The following is a 19,959-nucleotide window of genomic DNA, read 5'->3' as shown; positions in this document are numbered from 1 at the left end:
TAGGTTCAATCCCAGAACTTGGATCAGAAGTCTTTAACTGTATAGTGAGTTTGGGACCAGCCTGGGCTACATGAGACTGTTTCAGAAAGAAGGAGGAGGAGGGAGAAGATGGAAAGGAGGGAGAAGACAATCCAGGAGCACTGTCTGTCTCCAATAGTGACGCAGATGGGGTGGGGGAGTGGAGATTAGGTCAGAGGTTTAGCAGTCACCTGTCTCTGGCTTTTAGGAAGCTCTGCCCAGAGAAAGAGGCTGCAGTAGCCTCTCCTTAGAGGCCTTCCCCGAGAGCGGGGAGTGATATGCTGCCAGATCTATGAAGGAGGCCCAAGGCCCTTCCAGAATGACTCTGTGTAAGGGTCTGCTTCCTTCCCAGGTTTGTCCTTTTGGCCTCCTCCAGTTCAGAGCAGCTAACTCAGGCAAAGAGTACTGTTGTTCCAGGAGGTACCACTAGGGGGCGCCTTGTTTGACTGTGTGGGGTCAGGAAGGATGCCCACTCAGTGAGTGCCAGAAGTCAGCCAAGGGCCCCACCAAGAGCCAGACTGAAATAGGAAGTTGGGAGACCCAGAAAGGGACTCTAAGCCACAGAGACTGTATTCTAAGCTCTTAAAGGACCTGGCTTTAGATGTTCCTTTTTGTCCTAAGTCGAGTGTGCATGGTAAAGTGATCTCATTTGACAGTCTGATTCACTGGCCCTGAGGGGCAGATGGAATGATCTGTCTTTTACAGTTGGGAGAACCAGGTTCTCAGAGATCCAAGACTTACATGGGGTCACACAGCCAACCTCCAGCAGATCTTCTGTTAGCCTGATTGCCTGGATCTCCTAACTGCTAGCCCTAGTCTCCTATATGTCCCAGCCTCTTCCAGGGATTAGCACCAGGTTGAGCACACTACAGAGGCAATGGATGGATGGATGGATGGATGGATGGATGGATGGATGGATGGATGGATGGATGGATGGGTGATGGATGATGAATGGATGGATGGACGGGTGATGGATGATGAATGGATGGATGGGTAGATGGGTGGATGGATGATGGATGAGTGGATGGGTAGATGGGTGGATGAATGATGGATGGATGACAGATGGATGGACTGATGGATGGACAGGCCCTGTGGACCAAGTTACAACCTTCCTGGGTGAAGTCTCTGTTGGTCCACAGGGCACAGAGCTGAGTAAGACCTTAGCTTCACTCTCTCACTTCCCAAGTCACAACTTTCTCCAACCACGAGACTCTCAAAGCAAAAGGCAACTGACGTGGGGTCCAATTCATTTATGTACATGAGGAAAGTAAGCTGCAGCTGGGGGTGGCCAGCGCACCCCAACAACAGGTATTTCCTTGGAGCTCCTTGTAGGGATCCCACTGGTGGCTGGGGGTGGGGTGAGATTTCTGTCCAAGCCTCTTATATTGGGCTGGGGGTGCGGTTGAGATGGCAGAGGGCTGGCCCAGCATGCACTAAACCCTGGACTCAACCACCAGCACCCAGAAACTAAGTGCAGTGGTGCACACTAGATCCTAGTTACTAGGAAGATAGAGACAGGAGGGTCAGAAGTTCAAGGTAAACCTCAGTTATATAGTTAGAGGATGGCCTTGGATACATGAAACTCCATCTTTAAAAAAAAAAAAAAAGCCAATTGACGCTGTTGTCTTCATGGAACTTGCATTAAAAGGAAGAGACCAAGAATTCAGTGCATAAGTATGCAGCATGCTATACAGCAATAAATGCACTGAGGAAAGGAGAGCAGGGCAAGGGACGTGAACCTCCCGCTATGGAAGCTGAGCGACAGGAGTGTCTACTGGAGGGTTTTAAACAGAAGACAAACATTATGTGACTTCAGAAGGGGAGGGGAGGGGAGGGGAGGGGAGAGGAGGGGAGGGGAGAGACAAAGGCTGGGGGAAAGCTCTGCAGCTAAGATTAGCACACACTGCTCTTGCAGAAGACCCTAGTTGAGTCCCCAGCATCCTGGTGGGATGGCTCACAACTGCCTATAACCAGGTCCAGGTTATCCAGTGCCCTCTTCTGGCCTCTGGGGGCAATTTCTCACAAGTACACACACACACACACACACACACACACACACACACACACACACACTACATACACATAATTAAAAGCAAAAACTTTTTAAAAAAATAAACATTTTTCAAAAGTAAGAGCTGAAGAGATGGCTCAGAGTCGAAGAGCACTTACTGCTCTTGCAGAGGACCCAGGCTTGGCTCGCAGCACCCACATGGTGCCTCACAACCATCTGTAACTCCAGCTCCGAAGATCTGACACCTGCTTCTGCCTCCCCAACTCCTGCATGTTTGTGGTGCTCATAAACTTATAGGAGCACGCATACAGCACTTTTTAAGAGAGAGAGGAGACAGGAAGGAAGAAAAGAAATACGGTGGCTTGGACAGTGACCTGCCTAGGGAACAGCAGGCTCTGGACTTATTCTGGAGGCAAAATAAACAGTGGATGTTAAGGCGCTGCGTGGTGGCAAAAGGAAGAGAGTTGGTAAGTAGCCCAAGTTCGTCCTCTGGAGACACAGGGAAGGGACGCTTGCCCTTTCCTCAGGTAAAGAGGGACTCACAGATTACCCGGTAAGGAGGAAGGTAAGTCTGGCCATCGGGTTTTTGAAGTTGAGAGAATGGAGTCTGAGATGCTACTGGATGTTCAGGTAGTAACAGGAAACTGGATTGTTGGGTCTTCGGGTCGGAGAGTAGGAGAGAAAAATGGCGGAGCCAAAAGAACAAAGCCGAAAAACTCGGGTCTCCAGGCTCGCAACGGAACTCTTTCCCCGGTAAAGAGAAAGCATGCTCTCACGCACAATGGACAAGGAGGATCTACGCGCTCGAAAGTTAGGGCGCAAAAGAGGAAATACGGTAACTCCGCGCTCGCTCGCTCTACTCGCTGCTGCTGGAGCTCACACACTAGGCCTGCGCCTGCCGCGGGCGGGTTATTTGCGGGAACTTGGGTGGAGTGGAGCAGCCCAGGGCTCCGTGTGCCTTCCTCACGGGCGAAGCTGTGGCTGCTGGGGATGAGGGCGATCTCCTCTGAGGTCTGGGTTTCTTCTCTGTCGCTTCAACCGTCTTGACTCGTTTCCTAGACTAGAGCCATTTACCTAGCTGATTAACCTCCCGGAGCTGGCTAGAAAGGACAAGGAAGAATCGTCTTGATAGGCCGAGGTTGCCGAACCCTCTCATGCTGTCCCAGGCTGGGTCTCCCAGATCTGCTGAGTGGCAACCAGTCCCTTGGATTCCAAGTGGCTGTATGAGAACTGGGGAGCCGCGGAAGTCCACCTTCCTCGATTTCAGAAGAAATCAAGGAGAGGGTAACCTGCCCAAGGCCCCACAGTGAACGCGGGAACTGTGCCAGACTCTCAAGTGTCTGGGGTTCCAACTTCTTGGCTATCCTAGCAACACTGGAGACCCCCATGGTGCCAGAGGAGTTGGGGAACTTCAGTTCCACCTTTACCAGCCCTGTGTTTGAGCTCTTCCTCTCCGAGGTGTCTCAGTTTCCTTTTCTGTTTAAAAAAAAAAAAAAAAAAGAATCGCTCTTGCCTGCCTTCCTGTCTTACAGACGGACAAATGATTCAAGAAAAAGCAACAGCTGCTCTTGACCAACGCGGCACTGTCCTGGACTCCTGGCATCAGGCCTTGCGTCCTCCTAGCTTTGAAAAGCACGCCACCTCTCTAGCCATTGAGAATGGGGGGATTAGAGGGAGGGAAAGGCCAGAGAGGATCTGTCAGGCCCGAAAGGAGCCCCAGCACAAAGCCACGGTGTCTGCCCTGCCCCAGGGACTCCGGGGTCAGTGACAGGGGCCTTGGAGGAGGAGGAGCAGGGAGAGCGGAAGTCTCCGCTCCGAGGCCCCACTTCCCCCCTCCCCCGGCCAGCCCCGGGGCAGGTGAAGAGAGACCGGGCTCTGCTCCAGGTGGCGAGGCACAGACGGGGGTGGGGGAAAGCCCGGCAACAATAGCACTTTTATTTGGGACTGTTGGGTTCAGAGCGGGTGGGCGGAGGAGGAGGACGCCGACCGGGCCGCGGGGGAGGGGACCGGCCGCAGCATCTGGCTACACACCTGCTCCTGCTTAACCCTGTGCGTGCTGGGCGCTCGGTTGGCGGGGGCGAGCTAACCAAGACTCCAGCTGGGGGACACCTCCCTTGGGCCCTTGGCCAGGTTTGGAGATCTCCAAGAATAGGAGCAAAAGGGATCCCTATAAAGAGAGAGCTTCCGATGCGCCTAGCTGTGCCCTTGGCCCTGCGTTGGGGCCCCGGTGGGACGCAGCAGGCTGCAGAACAAATCCGAGTGGCCTTTGCGGGAGGCGAAGACTCCCTGGCGTCCTACGGCCGCTCCGGGAAGCCCGCCTTCCGGAGGCGTTGTGGCGCCCAGGGCCATGCCAGGCGGGGCAGCTCTGCACAGGGCACAGCCCATCGCGCGGCGCGCTTCCCAGCTCGGCGCTGCAGGTGAGCCGGGTGCCCCGCGCACTAACCCCGGACTGAGACTCCCGGGCGCCCCCTGCCGGCGGGGAGGCTCGAGCCCCGCGCTGCACCTGCCCGCACCCGGGACACACACCCTACTCCACCCCCACCCCCACCCCGCCGCCTCCTCCCATGCCCGCAGGCCCACGGTGCCCCCCAGGCTGGCCCGAGGCCTGGCCTGCTGACTCGCTGCACAATCCGAGCTTGTTTGTAGGCGGAGGAGCTGAGCCGGGTGCGGCGGCCCTGAGCCAACCCACTGATCCCATAAAATATTATTTGTGTTTAAAAATTCCAGTAATTGGCTATGCAGCCGCTTTTTCCGAGCCCCGTGCCAAGCGCAGTAAAAATTCGCACTCCGGCCGGAGTTATTCTCATCATGCAAATTCCCATTTTCTGTAAACAGGGTTAAAACGTTTGGAAGGCATCTCTCTCTCTCTCTCTCTCTCTCTCTCTCTCTCTCTCTCTTTCTCTCTCTCTCTCTCTCACACACACACACACACACCACCACCACCACCACCACCACCACCACCACCACCACCATCACCACCACCACCCTCCGCAGCTGCAACCAAAGAAAAGTTAGAAGGACGTTGGTCAAACTGGTATCGATCCTGGGATTACCTTGGTAATCGGAAAGCATATCTCAAATAGTTCCCCCAAAATCGATACCCCTTGAAGACCAGAGCCTGAACTCCTGGGTAAAACTCCCATTTCCTCAACTTTCTCCTCTTCCCCTAGCTGAATAACAGACATCATTAAATAGTGGAATTGTAATTCTTTTCTGTTAAAGAAAAATGTTTAACTTCTTATGAGGGGGTTGTCAGAGGACAGTTGGCAGGAGCCAGGATTTGCCTTCCACACTATGGGTTCCTAGAATGGTAACTTAGGTCATCAGACTTGGCAGCAAGGGTTTTTACTCACTGAGCCATCCTGCCAGCCTCTTTCTCCTCTTTGATCATAGGAGCAAACTGAGCCCAGAGACAACGACAGCTTTTTCAAAGTCACATAGTAAACGTGTGCCAGAGCTCAGGCCCGCACAGGTTGCCCCAATGCCTAGCCATCAGGACCCCTGCGATGGAAGGCTGAAGCAGGTGTCCAATGCCTCCGGGGCAGAGCCCCACATCCTCCGAGGGAGGGCAGAGACTGACTGACTCCAGGCAAGATAACTGGGGGGGGGAGGGGGGGGGACTGTAACTCTCGAAGTGCCCACTTCCTGTCCTTGCCTCGAGGGAGGAGGGGGGAGCCCCAAGCAGGGCCTTGGAAACCCTGAGTAATGGACAGGAGCCTCTGCCGGACCCGCCCAGAGTTGGTTGCTGTAAGCCGGCTACTGAGAAGGGAAACTACTCACGTGGGAGGGAGGGATTGTTTTTAAGCAGAGGCAGATGGGAAACAAAATTCTGAAGTTGGTAAGGGAGGTTTAACTCGGAAGAAAATATATGACACTATGTTGCGGATAATATGTGTTATTTACAATATCTGAAGACCCTCTGTGTGCCAGATACTACTTTGCATTAGCATCGTTGAACAAGTCGGAGAGATGGAAACTGATTTGCTTCCCATTCTGCAGATGAAGATACTGAGGCTCTAGGAGATGAAATCAGTTGCCCTGGGTCCTGGTAGGAAATCCTAAGTGTTCACACCTACTTCCTCATACTTACCCCTCCCCCCAGCCCTTGTGGGGTTCCTTCTTTTGCCCTGGATGTTCCTCAGCCTCCCAAATCATTCACCCCTAGACCTTTCTTCTCACTGAGGATTCCCTAGATAGGCAAGCTAGCTGGAGTGCTGAACTCGGTCTCCTAACTCTAGTCAATGAAAACAAGGAAGACACCAAAAGAACCACACAGAGGTACTTGGTAGTCCCTCTCATGCATACCCCCAAGCCAGTCACACACCCTAAAGCTCCAGAGTCAGAGGCTATGAAGTGTGGTTTCAGGTCACCAGTAGTAGCATTTCAGCACCAACTGGAGGGCCTTTGTGCAGAGATCTTGCCAGTTCCTCACTTCCCTGCTCACAAGTCTGCTCCAAGCCTTTAATTCCAACTCTACTACTGTAGAAATTCAGTTCCTCCATGCCTGGTATTCCAGTCCTCGGGAGGCTGAGGCAGGAAAGTTTGAGAACAGCCTGGGCTAACAAAGAGACCTTGTCAAAATCAAAAAACAAGCAAACAATCCACACCCACACCAGATTCTTGTCCAATTGGATGTAGTGAACATGAAGTTCATTGTCAATCTCTAGGACACTCTCAGTGCCGGGCACAATGGTACCTGCCTAAAGGTGGAGGCAAACAGATCGTAAGTGCCAGACTAACCTGGACTACATAAGGAGATTCAGCCCCCAAAACAACCAGGCACGGTGGCACATGACTTTTATTCCAGCACTTGGGAGGCAGAGGCAAGCAGATCGCTGAGCTTGAGACCAGCCTAGATTAGTAGAGAGTTCCAGAACAGCCAGGGCTAACTCATGAGACATTGTCTCAAAAAAAAAAAAAAAAAACTATAAAACCAACCAAGCAAAAATGAAAAGTGGGGAATATGGTAACTTATTCCTACAATCCCCCAAATTTGGCAGGCCAAAGCTGGAGGACTGCTGTAAGTTTGAGGCAGTTTGGACTGCAAAGTGAGTTGGAGGCCAGACTGGAAGATTATCTAAATAATTAAATAAACAGATAAATAAGCAAATATAGATCTTGTCTGAGCCAGATGGATTCAGGAAGTGTGGAAGCTCCTTGTCCGTCTCTAACCAGAACTAGTGTCAAGGTACAGATATCCGGGGTTGGACCATCAGTGGCAGCCGGCAGGTGGGCAGTTCCTGGAGGTGTGATGTCTACAGAGGGGCGGAGACTCTTCTGAAGGGAAAAAGCCTGGTGGATGCTAGCATGGGAAAGTAGACAAGGAAAGCCGGTGGTCCCAGAGCACCTGGTGACCTTATCCGGTTCCGGTCACCTCCTTACTGCCCCAGCTTGACCCTTCTTTCCCAGAATTGCACGGAGCCGCTGCTAGGGCCTGGAAATAGGGTTCAGGGATGTGGGAAGAATTTCTTCCCTACCCATCTCCCTGTTAGCTCCAGGGTAACTCACTCTCCCCTGACTCCAGAGAAGGAGAGGGGGGTCCCCAACTGAGCTGTGGGCTCTGCCTGTGATACCATCCATCACACAGAGCATCTGGGGAGATGGAAGTAGAATGAACAAGGCCTAACAAACCAGATTTGGTGAGGACACTGTGACTCCTTTGGGCTGTGACTCAGAAGGATGATGTCACAATGGGTTTGGAGGTGTGGCTCTTACTTTTAAACTGAGGTAAAGCAGCTCTCCCTCACATTCCCTTCCCTTCTATTCCTGAGTAGATAAGATGGAGTGGCATGGGCCGGTCCCACGGCCTGTTGTCCACTGGGCAAATGACTTTGGAGGTCCGTCTCAAGGACAGACATGAGCGGAAATGATCTCAAGCCCAAATCTATACAAAACTATTGTTTAGAAATTTATATAGTCGAGGAAGAAAACTCAATGGCTCACTAAGGCGCTGAGTAAGCGCCTCTGACATGCCAGGTACAAACTTAGATGGTGGTGGCCTCCGAGAGGAAGGAGGGGCTGAGGGACCTACCCAAGGTATCTGCCTGTCAAGGTGATGCATGGTCCAGGTTTGGGACTGCCTCTGCCTAACTGGTAGGATTTTTGTCAGGCAGAGGGACAGAGATCCAGGTATGGTATCTCAAACCTGTGATCCCAGCACTTGGAAGACGGCACCAGCCTGGGGAATCATGAGTTTGAGGCTAGCCTAGGCTACATAGTGAGACACTGTCTCAAAAAAAAAAAAAAAAAAAAGTCAAGGGAGGCCGTCAATATATTCTAAGTGGCAAGATCAGCATCCAAATAGCCTGGCATGGGTAGACCTAAAGCAGAAATCTGGGGTGAGAGGGTTTGCTAGGGAAGGTGGGGGTAATTCAGGGAGGGGATGCGATTCTTCCCCAACCCTGAATCTGTCAATCCTGGATTCCCTTCTTCATGTGAGGTTCCTACCACCCCTATTTTTTAAGAGGAAAGATGGGTGAATTCCATCTTCAATCCTGTGCCCAAGATCCCACCCGTGGAGGACATTTGGGACAAAGAAAAGGAAGAGGAGGAGGAGGAGGAGGAGGAAGAGGAGGAGGAGGAGGAGGAAGAGGAGGAAGAGGAGGACACCATAGACAAAGAACAAGAGAAAGGAGAAGCAAACAGGTACGCAGGACATCACACTTTACTGCTGCCTCCTCCATCCCTCCAGCACTGGCTCCCACCCTCTGTCCAGCTCCCTGGAGATCCTCAGTCTGTGACCTCTCCTGCGACCTCTCCTGTGACCTCTCCTGTGACCTCTGCCCCTCCTGTGTCTCCTCTTCCCTGATGCCATTTCTCCTTCCTATTTTGCTCAGGATCAAGACCCTCCTCGGAGTACCCAAGCAGGACTCGGTGTGGGGCCTGATGGCTTGGCCCAGGCACCCTCCAGAGCCAGCCTGGTGGTGGGAAGACTTTTCCCTGCCCCCACTCCGTGGACCCCGCCTCTGCCGGTGCAGACTGAGGACAAAGATGAGGCTCCACCCTCTGCCTTCCCTGGCCTCCTGCTCCACCTCCAAAACCTTGCCCTCACTGGCAACCAGAGATGAGCCCAGCTGGCTAAGAAACCAGTCTCTGATGGAGCCTCCACCAGCTACCAGACTGAAGACCCCCAAGGCAGTGCAAAGGCTTCATGCCAAGGTCTCGCCTAAGAGATCTACTGTCCCCAAGTCTGGGCGACAGCAGACCCCGATGTCAATGTGGCCTCCGATTATTTTAAACCCTCCCTCCAAGAGCTCGGCTCTTAAGGGACAGCACACATCCTCTGCCAAGGAGGCCTCCCATCCCCCAGGTGCCTGGGGCAATCCTTTGCCTCACCTTCCCTCAAAATAAATATTTTTGTTATACCAGCAACAGTCTAATGCAGTTCTGGACACTTTTAGATACACCAGCTCATGTAATCCTCACAGTATTTCTAAAAAAATCAAAGCATAGGTCAGGTTTCCCCTCACCCCACTCCCGACAGGGTCTCCTGTTGCCCAGGCTGATCTCAACCTTGCTATATAGCCAAGGAAGACATTGAACTTCTGATCCTCCTGCCTCCCTCTGGAATGCTGGGATTACAGGCATGTCACCATGCCCAGGTTTACGGTCTGAGCTACAGACTTAGCCTTTATTTACATCACTCCTGCGTGGGAGATTTCAGTCTCGTTTAGTCATTCAATTATTTATGTCAGCGTGGACTCAGGGACATTTATGTTATACTTTGAGTATTTAATGCTAATGTGTTTATCTGGCTGCTCAAGTTGTTCCTATGGGTCCTGGGGGCTGCTGTTGTTGCGTCCGGTGTCCCTTTGGCACACTCCTGTCAACGTGAGCTTTGACAAAGAGGAACTTCTTTTGCCTTGCTTCACTTAAGTGGGCTGCAACTGTAAAGCACCAAGAAGCTGGGCCTGTGGCACATGCCCATCATCTCGGCACATGGGAGTTAGAGGCAGGAGGACTGCCACGGGTTCCAGGCCGACCAGGACTGCCTAGGGAACCTCTGTCTCAAAAGAAAGCAAAACCTAGTGCTCAGAGCTCACTGCTGACTTTGTGACTGACTGTTCTGCCCTGGTCTAGAATCACCTGTCTCTCCAAGGTACCCTGCTTCCTCTTATTGGGAGCCTAGATGTGGGGATTAAGTGTGTTTATTACTACTACAGTCAGAAACTTGTATGTGTGCAGGTACTCTCCATGTGTGCGTGTGTAAGTGAAGGCCGGAGAACAACCCCAGCTATCATTTCTAAGATGCTATCCACCTTCTTTCTTGTCTTTTTCTTTTTTAAAAGACAGAGTCTCCCACTAGCCTGGAAATCGCCCATTTGGCCAGACTAGCTGGCTAGTGAACCCCAAGAATTCACCTATCTCTGCTTCACCAGTTCAGATTATACACTCCTGCCACCATGCACAATGTTTTTGTTTGTTAGTCCTGGGAAACTGGCATGAACTCACCCTGAGTTGACAATGGAAGAAGCTGAGCTCTGAGAGAGAGGCTAAGGACACCTGTGGTTCCGTAGCTCCCAACATGCACAGCAGGGCCCGGCTGAGCCCACCCTGGATGGACCCAACTCACTCTCAGCACTAAGTATGGCCAGTGAGCATCAGCTCCTCAGCCTGCCCGGCTCTTTACCTTAAGCGTGACTGTCCTGCACCCAGCTCCCTGGCTACCAACCCCGGTCAATGAGTGACAGCCAAGGAAAGATGGGAGGGTCTGGTGAGAGTGTGGGTCCCTGGTGTCCTCCTGGTTGGGCAGAACTGGCGGTGGCTGTGTCCCTGTAGAGGAAAGGCAGTATCCTGTGGGTAGCCCCCTTCTCTGAATTCCACGGCTTCCCATCCTGATGCCCTGTTGATACACACCCTTCACTCCCTCGGACCTCAGTCAGCTCTGCTGACTCACCTGGCTCCACTGCGCAGGCTTTCCATTCAACTCACGCCCTGGCAGCTGTGTGGACTAGAGACATGGGCTGGAGGCACAAGTTGAGAGCTAAGTGTAAGCTCTAAGTGAGCCTTAGAACATGGTTGGGAGAGGAGCACGTGTTTGTACATGTTCACATGCACATGCGTGTGGAGGCCAGAAGTAGGCATCCGGTGTTTTCCTCAACTGCTCTCCCCTTATTTTCCTTTCTTTTTCAAAATTGTATTTCTCTGGGTCAGCAATATGGCTCAGCCAGTTAAGGTCCTTGCTGGCAAGCCTAATAATTGAAGTTCAATCCCCAGGACCCATTGTGCAGAGAGACAGACTTGTCCGCTGACCTTCACGTGTGCACTACAGCCCGTCTCCCCTCGCTCCCATAAAAGAAACTGTAATAGGAAATGGTTACGTTGTCATCAATATTGTGTGTTCCCGTGTTGTTGGGGGGCACACACACCATGGCACACGCTTGGAGGTTGGGGAACTGCTTTGTCAAGTCATGTCTCTCTTTTCTCCTTAATGTGGGAGGGATGAACTCAGGTTCCCGGATTTGTACACCAAGCACTTGTACCTAACGAGGCTGCTCTCTGGCTCCCCTTATTCTTTGTTTTATGTGTATAGGTATTTTGCCTACGTGTAAGTCTGTGCACCACATGTACACCTAGCACCTGAGGGGACCCGATGAGAGCATTGGATCCTGTAGGACGAGAGTTACAGACTGTTGTGAGCCACCGCGTGAGTGCTGGGAATTGAACTCAGGTCCTCTGGAAGAGCAGTTGGTGCTGACTGATGAGCCATCTCTCCAGCCACACATCACCCGTCCACCATACACACACTTATTTTGAGGCAGGGTCTCTTTCTGAGCCGGGAGCTCATTGATCCGCTGGAGCAGCTCAGTGACTCAGCAAGTTCCAAGGATCCCCCTGTCTCCACCTCCAGCACTAGGTCTCAAAAACTCTGCCCTGCTGCATCCAGCTTTTTATATGGACCCCGAAGAGCTGAACTCAGGTGCCCTGCCTACACCACAAACACTACCCGCTGAGCCACCTCCCTGGCCCACAACTGAGGTCTCTGAAGTAACTAGAATTTTCCTTCTCTCTGTTGCGGTCCTTCCTGCTCCTCCCTGACTAGAGACCACCTCCACCTGGCCTTTGTGCTTCTTGGTGCCAGTCCTTCCTCGCTGTCTCTGTCTTCTCTGACTCTTCCATCCTCATCTGTCTATCTGTCCCTTCCTCCGTGGGTGACCACCTCCCACCCCGCCAGAGGGTCTCATTGTGCGTCTTTTTCTGGTGTGGTATAGACCAGGCTGGCCTTGAACTCACAGATATGCCTGCCTCTTACTCTCAAGTACTAGGATTAAAGTGCTGCCCCACCACGCCCAACACTAGTGCCTGGCTTTTCCTCTTTGTCCATTTCTCGCACCCACCACCATCTCCACCTCCCACTGTCCACGGTTTTCCATCCTGCCCTCCTCCTAACTTCTGGGCCTGCCTTGTGCTGTCTGCTCTGTCCTGGTGGCTCTCTCCTGTCCTTGAGTCTGCCTTTGCTCCCAGCTTTCTTCAGGACTTTAGCAAAAGGTAGTGTGTCAGGGCAGGGTCCCGGGAGGACAGCAGCTTCCCCCAGAGTCGGTTCAAGAATTAGGTTGTAATGAGGACTTATAGAAAGGCCGTTTCTGGAGCCCAGAGCAGCTAGGGAAAAGACACCTCAGAGTGTCAATACTGAAAAGGGTCAAGAAGGCATCAGAGCCCTGAGTCCCGCAAAGGCTGGAACCTGCAAGCGTGGAGAGGAGCAGAGTCCTGGAAGGAGCTGCAAACTCCAGGAAGTAGTCTCCCCAGAGACCTCAGGCTGGTTCCACCCCCACCTGCCTACCTCAGTTTTTCCTTTTGGCCACACCCAAGAGAAAGATGAGCAGTAGCCTCCCTGGGCCCAGACTGAGGTCAGGAGCTGTTGCTGGAGTCAGCTCCAGTCCCACCCAGGCTGGCAGCCACTCAGACTCAAATAAACACGCAGAGACTTATATTACTTAAAAACTGTATGACCGTGGCAGGCTTCTTGTTATCTAGTTCTTATATCTTAAATTAACCCATTTCTATTCATCTATAAGTTGCCATGTGGCTCATGGCTTACCGGTACTTTACATCTTGCTTCTCATGGCGGCGTCTCCAGATTCAGCCTTCCACCTCCCAGAATTCTCCTCTCTCTTTATCCTACCTACACTATACTTCCTGCCTGGCTACTGGCCAATCGGCGTTTTATTTATCAATCAATCAGAGCAACACGTTCACAACATTCACAGCATCCCCGGGAAGGGACAGACAGGGTCACCTCTTCCCAGAGACCTGGCCGAGCAAATCCTTCCGTCATCACCCTCCGGGGCAGGCTCCCAAGGCCTCCTGAGCCAGAAAAGCAGAGTGTGATGCTGGGGTAGGAGATCTCAGTGCAGTTCCTTACTGTGATAGCCATACATGGCCCTTCCCCAGACAACCCCCGCTCTGCTAGTGTTTTACTCAGGATTAAATTTATGTGTCAGAAAATCCAAGACAGTCGTTTCTTAGAAGAGATACAAATTTCTCTCACAATCAGAAGCCTCATACATAAGCAGCTCAGGGGCCTGGCAGGATGGCTCGATGGGTAGATAGCTTGCAGCACATGGCTACGGACCTGAGTTTAAACCTAGAACCCACATAAAGATGAGAGAAAGGACTTCTGACCTCTACTGCAGGCATGCCATGACACATGCACACCCACACTCACACATCATACACAGACAATTTTTTTAAGCTCAGGGTTGGTTTGGTAATTCACAAAGTCCTCGGAACTCCAGGCAGCTCCTTTTGAGTCATCTTCCCAAATCCATGGCTTCTACCCCATGATCCAATAGGGCTCCTCAAGTTCCAACAATCACACCTACGTTTCAGACAGCAGCAAAACATCCTCCAAGGATCCCAACTGACGTGTGAGCATTAGGCTGACTGTGTCAAGGCCGTGCTGTGCTGAGGAAGGACCTGGAAGACGTAGTCTTTCTTCTGGGGCACATGTACAGCAGAGGGATTGCTGATTCTCATAACAGTAAGGAAGACAAGAACGGATTCTGGGGCCAGCTGCTAGCAAGGCACATGGAGGTGCTGCAGGGTTTGGGTGTTTGGAAAACGGGGACCTTAAGCCACCTCCACCCTGGGCTCCAGGGAGCTTCCTGCATCTGTCTTTCCTTCTGCTGAATGACTCAGCAACAGACACACACTACTGAAGCCACCACCTAGTAACCAAGCCCTGCAATCATCTTCTGCCCTTCCCTCCTCTATTCCAGAGCAATCTACGTGCCTTCTCTTCCCTGTGGCTCTCCTGACCCCACCTACTAATGAACTCTCCCTTTCCTAGCTCCACCTATTTCACAGACCCACCTTCTCCTGGCCCCTCCCACTTCATAGACACCCTCCTGAGCCCTCCTACTTCATAGACCTTCCAATCATGGCATCATCTACTTCACAGGCCAGCCCCTCTTAGTCCCTCCCACTTCACAGACACACCCTCTCCTGGCCCTTCAACTCCAAGACACACCCTCTCTGTCCCTGCCCACCTTATAGACACACCCTCTCTGGCCCCTCCTACTTCACAGACACACTCTCTGGTCCCTCCCACTTCACAGACACACACACACACCCCTCCTGGCCCCTCCTACTTCATAAACATACCCTCTCCTGACTCCTCCCACTTCACAGACACACCCTCCTACTTCACAGACACACCTTCTCCTGATCCCTCCTACTTCACAGACACACCCTCTCCTGGCCCTTCAACTCCAAGACACACCCTTTCTGTCCCTGCCCACCTTATAGACAAACCCTCTCTTACCCCTCCTACTTCACAGACACACCCTCTGGCCCCTCCTACTTCACAGACACACTCTCTGGTCCCTCCCACTTCACAGGCACACACACCCTCTCATGGCCCCTCCTACTTCACAGACACACCTCCTGACCCCTCCTACTTCACAGACACACCCTCTCATGGCCCCTCCTACTTCACAGACACACCCTCTCTTACCCCTCCTACTTCACAGACACACCCTCTCATGGCCCCTCCTACTTCACAGACACACTCTCTGGTCCCTCCTACTTCACAGACACACCTTCTCATGGCCCCTCCCACTTCACAGACACACCCCCTCCTGGCCCCTCCTACTTAGTCACCCACTCACCAAAGGCCTGGAAAGGTACCATAGACAAAGCACCTACTGTGTGCTGAGCTCTCCTAACTTCACACTCCCTCCAGAAGACAGATGAGCAAAAGAGATTTCCACGTGAGAAAGGTCCCACCAGGTTCAAGTCCAAGGCAGGCTGATCTACTTGAGTTAGGCCTAGAGGGGCAGGGAGAGAGGTTGGAGGCCTCTCTCCCTGGGTCTGCTCGCCTCACCCTTCACTCTTTACCTTCCTCTTCAGCCTGGGTGTCTGGACAAGAGCAGGAGGTAAGGAAACCACACTCCTGCTGAGAGTCAAGTCAGAGATGAGGTCCAGGGGTACCAGCTGGCTGGAGCTCTGCTGCCATTGGTGTGGGAGGAACAGATGGTTCAGGGGAGATGTAAGCGCCCAAATTCTGTCCTGTTCCCTGGGTTCGTTTTGTCCTCTGGGTAGGAAGTAGAGGCCGCCATTCTCCCTCCCCTGATTAGCCACCACAGCCCCGTACATGGCTCATAGGAGCTGCGACAAAGATCAGTATGGGGAAGAGATAGGTCATTGTGGGCTGGGAATGGTGAGTGTCCAGGGACGTGGTTACATCTCTCTGAGGAAGGAAGGGGAGGGGAGGGAGATAGGGAGGGAAGAGTAGGGAGGTCAGGTCTGAGGGGTTAGCTTTCACACCCATCCTAGGAATCCGTTCTTCCTCCATCTTCAAGGACATGTGAGACTGCAGAAGCTGGGGAGAGGGGGGTGGTGCCCCTCAGGCTAGCTAGCTACCCCTAGAGCCAGCTGGGACAAGTGGCTGACTCATACCCAATCCTCACCCTAGCTCAGCCTCTAGGGAGCAGTGGTCACCAGCATTCGGGATCAAAGGCAAAGTCAGGCTGGTGCCTAGCTTCCCAGTCTCCCTGACTGCCAGCCCCCAACCCCCATGCCCACCCCATGCCCACCCCAGCCAGCGGTGGGTTGACCACCCTACCTGTCTGTCCCCTTCCAAAAACAGCGGGTTCAGAACACAACTAACCCTCCAGATCCTGCTCCTCAATAGCTGTGTGGCCTTGGGCAAACTGCTTAGCTTAGAACCTCAGTCCCCCTGTCTCATAAACTTCATAGATGCAGCCAGCCAGTTGGAATGGTGTACATACTTTTAACCTCCCGCCCTGGAGAGGCAGAGGCAGAGGCAGGTGAATGTCTGTGAGTTCCAGGCCAGCCAGGGCTACTGGTCTACATAGTGAATTCCAGGACAGCCAGGGCTACATAGTGAGACCCAGTCTCAAAAAGAAGGTAGGGAGAAGGAGATGGCTAGGCAGTTTAGAGCGCTTCCCTTGCAGATGACCTGGGTTCCGTTTTTTTTTTCAGGACCCACAAGGCAGTTGCCACCCCTAACTCCAGGTGGGGGAATCCAGCGCCCTCTTCTTGGCTTTAGGGGACTCCTGCCACGCGTAATGCACATAAACTCATGTAGGCCCACACACATAGACACAAAAATAATAAGTCTTTTTACAAAAAAAAAAAAAAAATCATAGCTGTTGGAGCCAGACTAGACTTAAAAGTATCCACAGACAGGATGCCTCAAACCCTAGCGAGTTCCCTGGAGGAAGAGGGGGCGTCAGGGGCCGGCAGGGGTCGCTGTGAGAGCGCGCCCATCTGCGCTGGAGGGGCTGCAGGGAGAGGGGGTGCAATCCATCTGTGTACAGACACACACACACACACACACACACACACACACACACACACACACACACACACACACACCAGCTCTGCAAATTTCCCACCCGATCCCGGTCCCTCGAGGGCTCGCGCCGCCCCTCTGTGCACTGCAGGGCCCCCGCGGGCCACCCCAGGGCGGGCTGGCCTCCCGCTGCGGGGCTGGGGCCACGAATGGGCGCGTCAACTGGGGCAAATTAACACGTAGCAAAACACCCCAGCACCTGGAGAAACAGGAGCCGGGCTGGGGGAGGGGGCCCGAGCGGGCGATAATTCACCCGGGCGTCCTGCGGCCTCCCGCCGCCCCCCAGCTCGGCCAGCAGCCTCCGGTTTCAAAGGCGGACAAATGGCGCACTGTGCGGCTGTGAGGCTCCCTCGCTAAATCTTCCTGTCTTCGACTCGCTGTAACCTGAGCCTCCCGCGCTGACCCTCCCCTGGAGGCCTAGGGGGGCCGGGAGGGATGCTGGAGGAGGGGGAGGCCCAAGAAAGGCTGAGCCCTCTTTTGCTTCTCGTTAGCCCGGGTCAGCTCCGGCCCACCTCAGTGGCTGCCCTGGTCCCTCAACCGTGGGGGTCTCCCCCACCCCGGGATGCTGAAGTAGCGGAATGCCTGCGCGCTTCTTTGAAGGGGGCTCCTGCTTCTAGATGCTTCGGGGTAGAACCGGGTGTGCAAGTGTGTGTGAGGCGGACTGGCTGGGGGGGGAGGTCGCAGGTAGAAAAGTCATTTTTTCGGGTGGAGTTGAAGAGCAGAGTCGTCTCCTGGCCGCCTGGCCACCTCGGGGGCCGGGGGGGTGGGTGCCCAAACAGAGTCACCTGCAGACCATCCTAACACTCTACTAGGAAGGGACCCGGAGGCCAGGGAAGGGTCATATTTCCCTGGCCAACTCCACTTGGGAACCTGATAGAGCCCCTGGTACCATATTCAGGAACCTGCCTGGCCCTGGTGGGCTTGTGATCCGGCCCAGGGTAGAAGTGGAATCCCAAAAGCCCTTGCGAGTTCAGGCTTCTGAAAGCCTGGGACATTTAATTAAAAGGGGGCTGACTGAATGGGGGAAGGGCGACAGCAGGGGTGAAGGGCAGGGTTAGGCCCCTGCTGAACCCTAGAGAGAGTCAGCAAGGCTAAGGGTCAAGACGCAGAGTTGAGGTCAGGGGTCAGGAAAGTGGCAGGTGAGGGAGGGTGCCCACACAGATGGAGGAGGGGACTGTCTGGCAAGGTCTGCCGGGTAAGTAGACTTCATTCATTCTATGAGCAGCCTGGGGTCGTGGAACACAACTTAACCCCAGCATTCTGAACGCAGAGGCAGATGGATTGCTGCACATCCAAGGTCAGTCTGAACCACACAGCAAGAAGCTGCCTAAAATAAAAATAAACAATAAACAATAAAAAGGTTGGGGATAGGGTGGCTCAGATGGTAGCTGTGTCCCATAACCCCAGCACTTGGGAGGTGGAGGCAGGGGGATCAGAAATTCAAGCGCATCCTCCACTGCATAGGGTTTGAAGCCAGACTGAGATAGATGGGACTCTGTCTTAGAAAGAAAAGGAGCTGGGGACATAGTTCAGTAGTGGGGTGCTTGCCTCTGTGGGTGAGGCCCTAGGTCAGTCCTCAGTACGATAAGGATGAGTCACTGAAGATTCCACACGCACCCATGCTATCTCGTTTTAATGGGACCCTCTGTGCTCACAGTGGTCGCCGTGAGACCGTGGCCGCCGTGAGACCGTGGCCAAGGCTGTGCAGACAAAGCTAAGCAAGGCTAGGAAGTGACAGGGTGATTACATGCTGGGGACTCAGCCTCAAGCCTCTGGGAAATGAGGAAAGCAGCCCCAGATGCCTGGCAGGAGCGTTCCCAGCAGAGGAAGGGTGAGGGGAAAGTCCCTGTCTGTAAGTAAACCTTGCCCAGAAAGTTCCAGAAAGAGTTGTGAGGGGGCTCAAAAGAAACGGAGGTAAGGGGCTGGGAGCTGCTAGGATTCTCCAGGACTGGCTCTGTGCCTGTTTCCCCCTCTGAGTAAGAGGGTCCCTTGGGTGCACAGAAAGAAGAAAGCGGTAGGGAACGGGAGACATCAGAGCATATTCTCAACCCGTGGGTGGAACGACCCTTTCACAGGGGTCGAATATCAGATATCCTGCATACCAGATATTTACATTACAGTTCATAGCTAGCAAATGCAGTTAAGAAGCAGCAACAAAAATCGTTTTATGGAAAAAAATTAAAAATAAAAATAAAATAAAAATCATTTTATGGTTGGGGTCACCACAACATGAGGAGCTGTGTTAAAGGGTCACAGCGTCAGGAAAGGTGCGCCACTGTGTTAGAGACAGGTGGAGCCGGTTCCCGTGGAGAATTTCAGGCCAAGGCCTCTGGGTAGCAGCCTTCAAGTCTCTCCCTCCACATCTCCCTCTCATCAGAGTCTCCCCCCTCCACAGCAGGAGACACCACTTCACTGGAACCAGGCCTGAAGAATTTTGTCACCCATCCACCCACCCCCACTTGTTTGCTAATAAAAAGACTGGGGGGGCCCTGTCTGCTCCCCTCCCATTCCCCCCCTGCCGATTCCCTCTCCCTTTCTCTCCCCAGAGCTGATGCAGTTAATTGGAGCGTCTTGAAAGTGCACATTAACACAGAGAGAGCCGAGGAGACGTCTTGGCAGCAGAATATCGTTATCACTTCTTGAGCTCCAGCCAAAATCCCCTCGCGGTCAAAACACAATTCTTTAAACTAAACAATTAAAGATTTGTGCGAGTGTGGCTGCCATGGGGTATCATCCTGGGGACCTCTGCTGGTGTCAGTGACAGCCTGGTCTGGGGGCCCAGCCAGGTGATGGGCAGGGTGGAGGGTGAACAACAGGTCCTTGACAGAAGCTGGGCCACCAGAGCAATCTGCCCCCTGTTCCCAAATCAGGGCAAAGTGGGTTTGAGACCCCGAAGAAAAGCATGGCAGGCCTATGCAAGCCCATTTCAACCCTCCCCACCCCATACCCATCAGGAGTTGGGAGTCCAAAGCTACCTTAAAGTCACCTACCGTTTGCCAGGTCCATGTAGACACTCCCTTTGTTCTACACGTTTCATAAACTGAAGTGAGAGACTGGAGAATGTCAGAGGTTAAGAACGCAGGCAGAAGCCTCGTGCGGTGGCGCATGCCTT

General features: G+C 53.2%; 1 protein-coding gene and 1 long non-coding RNA gene across 3 annotated transcripts; both read left to right on the top strand.

Moving 5' to 3' along the window:
• The first annotated feature begins 7,758 nt into the window (after positions 1–7,758).
• LOC131926530 (histone H3.v1-like) lies at positions 7,759–9,400 on the top strand. 2 transcript variants are annotated; one of them, XM_059282033.1, is made up of 3 exons: positions 7,759–8,005; positions 8,494–8,674; positions 8,866–9,400. In XM_059282033.1, the coding sequence occupies exons 1-3, from the start codon at positions 7,999–8,001 to the stop codon at positions 9,377–9,379; spliced, it is 702 nt and encodes a 233-aa protein (XP_059138016.1). In that variant the 5' UTR covers positions 7,759–7,998; the 3' UTR covers positions 9,380–9,400. The 2 variants fall into 2 exon arrangements, with proteins under 2 accessions (XP_059138016.1, XP_059138018.1); XM_059282035.1 differs by having other exon boundaries at positions 7,794–7,866.
• A 5,543-nt stretch (positions 9,401–14,943) lies between these two features.
• LOC131926750 (uncharacterized) lies at positions 14,944–19,561 on the top strand. Its single transcript, XR_009383557.1, has 2 exons — positions 14,944–15,405; positions 19,394–19,561. It is a non-coding gene; the product is annotated as an uncharacterized LOC131926750 (long non-coding RNA).
• The last annotated feature ends 398 nt before the right edge of the window (positions 19,562–19,959 follow it).

Source organism: Peromyscus eremicus, chromosome 16_21 (genome assembly GCF_949786415.1).
Source record: "Peromyscus eremicus chromosome 16_21, PerEre_H2_v1, whole genome shotgun sequence".
NCBI classification, from domain to species: domain Eukaryota; kingdom Metazoa; phylum Chordata; class Mammalia; order Rodentia; family Cricetidae; genus Peromyscus; species Peromyscus eremicus.
The sequence above is the reverse complement of the archived record's forward strand: the minus strand, read 5'-3'. Positions and strand labels throughout refer to the sequence as shown.

What these genes read in the sequence shown, in the direction of transcription:
- LOC131926530 (XM_059282035.1), top strand. Translation starts at nt 7,809, where the DNA reads ATGGAGTGGCATGGGCCGGTCCCACGGCCTGTTGTCCACTGGGCAAAT. An exon ending in CTGGGCAAATGACTTTGGAG is followed by an intron (nt 7,867 to 8,493) that starts GTCCGTCTCAAG and finishes CTATTTTTTAAG; the next exon opens with AGGAAAGATGGGTGAATTCC. An exon ending in GAGAAAGGAGAAGCAAACAG is followed by an intron (nt 8,675 to 8,865) that starts GTACGCAGGACA and finishes TATTTTGCTCAG; the next exon opens with GATCAAGACCCTCCTCGGAG.